The sequence below is a fragment of the Haliotis cracherodii genome, unplaced genomic scaffold (genome assembly GCF_022045235.1).
Source record: "Haliotis cracherodii isolate W230 unplaced genomic scaffold, xgHalCrac1.p SCAF_6, whole genome shotgun sequence".
NCBI lineage: Eukaryota > Metazoa > Mollusca > Gastropoda > Lepetellida > Haliotidae > Haliotis > Haliotis cracherodii.
Genome location: NW_027266319.1, coordinates 11,734,701 through 11,741,440, shown reverse-complemented (window position 1 = coordinate 11,741,440; position 6,740 = coordinate 11,734,701). Strand labels below are relative to the sequence as shown.

The window sequence follows — 6,740 nt, the reverse complement described above, 5'->3', positions numbered from 1 at the left end:
ATAGCTGTCAAATAGCTGCGAATTTGCGGCGTTAAACAAAAAGAAACAAAGAAACAAACATAAAATCCCTATCACAGTGTATACGTCTGCATCGCCGGCATTACTTCGGATTTCGCTTCCACATCAAGCTGACACGCCGTGATATACGACGAAAATGTATGCTTATCGTCCAGTTAAGGACTAGGTGAGCTAATTAATGTAATCTTTATCTGACATGTTCTATTTATTCTCAACAGGGTCACTGCAACTAGTCTAGTTTATAAACAAAACAAATAAAACAATCTCATCGTGTCGGAGTAAAGTGTCTGACTAACATGCGATTGCAAATCTAACTACTGTCATGCAATACCAAATTATCATGAAAATTCCCTAAAATAAACTACAACGACTATTAAAGTTTCAAATGAAGAATTTCCAATAATACGGAACCACAAGCGTTCTGAAGGCCAAAAACCCAAAGAGTATGGCCATTGTGTTACAAATATAATTGGCTTATTCCAGTACCGGAAGATTTAATAAAACAGAGACAGCTCTTTGTTTTGCGTACATGTGTGCTTTCTTGTTTAGTAACTAATTTGAATTTGTAGCTTTTCGGTGAAAATCATCCATCATTTCGTGCCTGGTTCTGACCAAGAAACGAAAACTGCTCAAAGGGAGGTAACGCTGACAACATTCTATGAGAAGAATAGTCAAGATGTCTGAACGATAAATGTTGGTTCGATCCTCCCTTTTATCGAAAGGTATATTTTGCATTTTTAACGGTTGTCTTTACTTGTTTATTTGAGTACTACTAACCTTCTAACATTTACAGTTTTATGTTTATTTCAGTCATGCGACTGAAAAAAGAAATATTCAGATGTGTATTTACGCTCATACATAACTTTCAAAATTTAAGAATGGTTAACGTTGGATGCGGCTTCAAGTCCAATACGAAAAGACTACCATCTGGTCATCTGACACGAATAGGCCACAGCAGGATCTGATTATAAGGTGTCTCTCGGTATGTCAAATGCAGTCATAACCATGTTTGTTTGTTTGTTTGTTTGTTGTTAACGCTGCACTCGGTAATATTCCAGCTATATGACGGCGGTCTGTAAATAATCGAATCTGGACCAGACAACTCCAGTAATTGAAATTATGAGCACCGATCTACGTGAAGGGGGTACGATGACATGCATCAACCAAGTCAGCGAGCCTGACTCCCCGATCCCGTTAGTCGCCTCTTACAGCAAGAATTAACCATGGCCACATGGGACGTCTTCAGCGGAATTTCAAAACTTCAAAAACTTATCTCTCCATCCAGATGTTAACGGGAGAAAGTGACGCAATTTATTCACAGGATTTTTTCTAACATTTGCTCCCAGTGATTTTGCAAATCTCCTTGTCAGCAGAACGGCAATCGGAAATCTCAGGGAACATTTGTGCTGTGAACTGAAAGGCGCAGGTAGAATGAGTGAGTGAATGTTGGTGTCAGCCTCAGTAAGCAATAGTCCGGTTGTATCAAGGCGGCCTGTAAAGGTCGATTCTGGACTAGGTAAACCAGTAGTTGACTACAAGCGCAATGGTCAAGGTCACACATTGCAGTCTCCAGGTCCCCATTAGTCGGTCTTACGACAAGCATGGACAACTGAGCCCTTATTCTGCCATGAAATCCCTTGTTATCTTTATTTGGGATTGTACTCGCCCATCATATTAATTTTTACAGTTTACAATAGCGTGATATATAGACTATTTTTAGAGTTTGACTTCTTTCTGTGAGAATTAGCTGTCTTCAAATGTTGGATCTCGCTGTGTGTTGATGCCGACATGGCACGTGGAGTTACCTCCCTTTGTTCATCCTCGTGCTTGGCAGTGTGGAGTGGCCTAATGTATTACGCTACTCTTAACGCTGGGACAAAACTTGGAGCACTAACTTTAATTCTTGTCTGGCTTTGTGTCCCTTTAGATGTTTAGAAACATAAAAAGTACGCTATTGCCTTTGATATGGTATATTCTTGAAACACATTTTTCTAAGCGGTTTAAAGAACTAACCACTCACACAAAATGTTTTCAGAAAGTGAATTGGCTGAACAAAATGTCTGCACTGAACGTCTGTAGTTTGGAACGGGTCGTTGATCTATGATCACTCACCGCAGCTACCTGCTTTTACGAGTTTACTTGTTTAGCTTCCCGTCTAGGTAATATATCCTGACAGAGTTTTAGGGTAAGTACAGCTATGAATAAAACCGACGAGAGCACATCTAACAAGACAGCTCAGTAAGTTATACAAACAATCGAGTACACGCCCACACTACCACTGACCGTTATGGTGACAATATCAGCTTTCAGAAGCTTTCAGCCTCTGGGGCGATGGGGTGGCCTAGTGGTTAAATCTTTCGCTCGTCACGCCAAAGGCCCGAATTCAAATCCCCACATAAGTACAATGTGTGAAGCCCATTTCTGGTGTCACCCGCCGTGATATTGCTGGAATATTGCTAAAAGCGGTGTAAATCCATACTCACTCACTCACTTTCAGCCTCGAGGGATATCACAGTTTAGTCATCCACGTCGAGCTGACAAAAAAGGATTATAGCAGGAGTGAGTCTGGAATTTGAAACTGAGACCAAAGTATTCCAGCAGATAAGGGACTGATAATTTGATTTTCTGTCCCAATTTATATTTTTCGATAAATATCCAGACCAAACACACCCCCACCCTCACCCCCGACCACACCCCCACACCTACCACACATACATACCACCAACGAATGTCAAATGGTCGATAGCTTCTGCATATGAGATACATAAGTAATTACCTGTTCCTCTGACGTTCAAGGCTAGAAGATGAGCGCCCTTCATATCAGTGGTCACATGACAAAGTTTAGTCAGATGATAATAGATAATTGTCACTGGACAATTGTCTCGCTGATATCACTTTGCTAGTGCACACTTCAGTTTACACAGATATACTGACATGGGAGGGAAAGAGGAAGAGATTCTCGTTTTTCTCCCCAAATCTCGGAGACGACTGAGATTGACGTCACGGGGACTCACCTTTGACGTCCTCCTCCTCACGCTGACATTTTCCCTGTTTGCTCTTGGAACCCTTCCCATCATAAACCCGACACAGTTTCACAACCTCTTGAACTATTTCCGCTGTGGATCGAAATCGTCGAGTCAGAACACTACAGTTCCTAACGTGCTTGTGAGTGCCCCTCAGTGTGACGTGACATTCGACTCGGATCGCTTCGACTGTTGGCCGGAGACAAAAGGCGCGGCCCAGCAGGCATGTGAGGCTCGAGGGTGCTGCTGGGACACCAATGTAGGTCAGGGGGGTACCAACATGCTTCTATCCCCGGGTCTACAACAACTCCTACAGAGTCACATCATTGCAGAATACCACACACGGAATGGAAGCTGTGCTTCAAAGGTCAACACAGTCCCCCTACCCGGGCGATGTTATTGAGCTCAAGCTGGAGGTCACGTATGAGACTAATGAACGACTCCGCTTCAGAATATTTGACCCCAACAGTAAAAGATATGAGGTTCCTATCGATCTCCATAAAGGGACAGAGATGGCTAGCAACCCAGACTATAAGGTCAGTTTATCGGTGGAACAGTTTGCTATCACAATCAGAAGGATTTCGACAGGGGAGATCATGTTCGACTCTTCGGGAGTGTCTCAGCTGATATTCTCTGATCAGTTTATCCAGATCGGAACCAAGTTGGCTACAAGCAATGTCTATGGGTTAGGTGAGCATCGGTCAAGCCTGAAACTGGACACAGAGTGGACAAAGATCGTCTTTTGGGCTAGGGATCAGGCACCAACACTGGACGAGAATCTCTATGGTTCTCATCCGTTTTTCATGAACCTGGATGGAAAGAATAATGCTCATGGTGTATTCCTATTAAACAGCAACGCCATGGAGGTGGATCTTCAGCCCTCCTACAGATCATCTGCACTCACCTATAGGAGTATAGGGGGCATACTGGACTTCTATGTCTTCCTCGGACCGACGCCAGACGCAGTTGTCCGACAGTACGTCAATCTTATCGGGAAACCCTTCTTCCCACCATTTTGGTCCTTCGGGTTCCATTTGTGCAAATATGGCTACACGTCTTCAACTGAACTGAAAAAGGTCATTGACAGGAACCGTGCTGCAAATATTCCCTACGATGTGCAATGGAACGATATAGACTACATGTCATCTCATCTAGATTGGACGTATGACAATACAACATATACAGGATTGCCGGACATTGTGGATGATTTGCATCGGAATGACCAAAAGTACGTCATCATAGTGGACCCCGGTATTAGCAGTGTTCAGACACTTGGCAGTTACCCTCCCTATGATGAAGGCGTGGAGGATGACATCTTCGTTAAAGCACACAATGGTAGCAATTTGCAAGGTAAAGTATGGCCAGGACAAACTGTGTTCCCCGACTTCTTAAACCCAAATGCCTCAGACTGGTGGTATAGACAGGCGAAGAGGTATCACGATGTAGTGTCGTTTGATGGGCTTTGGACAGACATGAATGAACCTTCCAACTTTGTAGACGGATCAATATCAGGATGTACAAACAACTCCCTGGACAATCCTCCTTTTATCCCCCCGGTTATAGACGGATCTTCACTATTTTCAAGGACCCTCTGTCCCTCGGCACAACATCATATCTCATCCCATTACAATGTCCACAGCATGTATGGATTCAGTGAAGTGAGAGCATCAATGGGTGTCCTAAATCAGCTCAAGTCCGAGAGAAGCATTGTGATATCTCGCTCCACCTTTCCAAGCTCTGGACGATATGGAGGACACTGGCTTGGCGATAACAGATCAGGGTGGCCAGACTTGTATTATTCCATTCCTGGTATTATCAACTTCCAGATGTTTGGGATTCCGTTTGTTGGAGCTGATATTTGTGGATTCGGTGGAGATACAACACCAGAACTCTGTACCCGATGGATGCAGGTTGGAGCATTTTACCCTTTCATGAGGAACCACGATGCATTAGGACAGAAGGACCAAGATCCAGGAGCATTTGATTCAGTGACCCAGGGTTACATGAGGTCAGTTCTTCAGACGAGGTACCTCCTTCTACCCTATCTTTACAGTCTGTTCTTCAGGAACCACATTCAGGGAACGCCAGTTGTCAGACCGTTATTTTTCCAGTACCCAGGAGAAGCTTCAGAAGTCGACAAACAGTTCTTGTGGGGCACATCCCTCCTCATATCCCCCGTCCTGGAAGAAGGGGCTACGTCTGTGCCAGCTTACTTTCCTTCTGACGTATGGTACGACTTCTACAACGGTTCTCGTCTGTCTACCGCCGGTGAGAGTGTTCTACTTGATGCCCCCTTGTCAAAGATCAACCTGCACGTTCGAGGAGGGTCAGTACTACCCATCAAACCAGCTTCCACAACGACTGCAGCTCTCCGGATTCAGAGCTTCTCGCTGATCGTTGCACTAGCAAGTGACGGTTCTGCCAAAGGGGAAGTGTACTGGGACGATGGCAAGTCTTTAGATTCTGTGGAGAAGGAGAAATACAGTCTGGTGACTTTCTCTGTGGCAGGAAAGATTCTTGAGAGCACGGTTTTGGTTGATAACTATGACATGCTTTCGGAAATGAAACTGGATGGAATCACAATATTTGGTGTCACCAAAATGCCAAACCAAGTTCTGGTCAACAATGTTGCTGTGACTTCTCAGTATGATAATAGAAACCAAGTTCTGAAATTACAAGGCTTGTCTGTAAGCCTTCTTCAACCGCTGAGGGTGAACTGGTGACAAAGGAAGTGTGATTCATGAGCAAAAATGAAGAAACGTTGGAATTCTTTATGGACCAGTAGCCTGTGTTTGACTCTTAAAGAAAAACAGCATTAGTTTATGCCTGTGATTTGATTAATCCAGTTACTGGTTATGCCTGATATGATTTAAGTGTACTAGATTTCTCACAGTGAAAACTAAGGACATCGGAAATATAACTGTTGTGTAGCAGTTATAGGTTATAACATAGCCAGTTATAACCCATAAAAAAATATTTTAAGCTTATTTTCTGAAATAACAAACAGATTTGCGAATATCCCGTAGAATCGGCATACCAGATGTGGACTACTTTATAGCAAACCAGTCTTAAGTTTGAAAAGATGGTCTCTTGATGGTCTGTGTAATGCAACTTTAAGCACCATGCTTGCCACCTCCTAGACATTTTAAAACCAGTAATAAGATACTGAAAAAGAAGCTTAAGCTTATAATTACTTGAAAATATCTCAAAACCTGCTTAATCTTATCAATTCGGCATTGTCAGGGATACATTTGTATATGTGTGGGTACGTGTCTATAAATAAAAAATGTCTCATTGATCTATTTTTCCTCAAATCGGCGTCTTGGACGACTAACAGAGGTGTTGTAGTGCCACTGCACATTGAACGTTTAAGAAAACTACAACAGCCAACAGAGAGTTCGGGATATTATGACCCGTGTTCGTTTTTCAAACTGATCACGTAAGTATGTATCAAGTCTCATTGGTCAGCTGAGATGACACGTGACAACTATACACAAAGAAAAACGTTAAGCATACCCTAATATAAACTGACGTCCAAAAGAAACTTTACCCGAGTTTGAAATCACTCTTGCTCAAAAACAACAAAACATACATGCATGAAGTAAAGTGTATTTAGAAGATCAATATATCAACATAATCAACACTGAAAATGACAATCATACCGCGACCGAGAATGACGTCAGAGCCCCCCAAAGTTGG

At 42.9% G+C, this 6,740-nt stretch overlaps 1 protein-coding gene across 1 annotated transcript; it reads left to right on the top strand.

Annotated features, from left to right (window-relative positions):
* Positions 1–2,930: 2,930 nt before the first annotated feature.
* LOC139444781 (lysosomal alpha-glucosidase-like) lies at positions 2,931–6,307 on the top strand. The gene is given in 2 exon segments (XM_071225733.1): positions 2,931–3,309; positions 3,311–6,307. Coding segments are annotated over 2 exon segments (2,811 nt in total). The 5' UTR covers positions 2,931–2,952; the 3' UTR covers positions 5,765–6,307.
* The last annotated feature ends 433 nt before the right edge of the window (positions 6,308–6,740 follow it).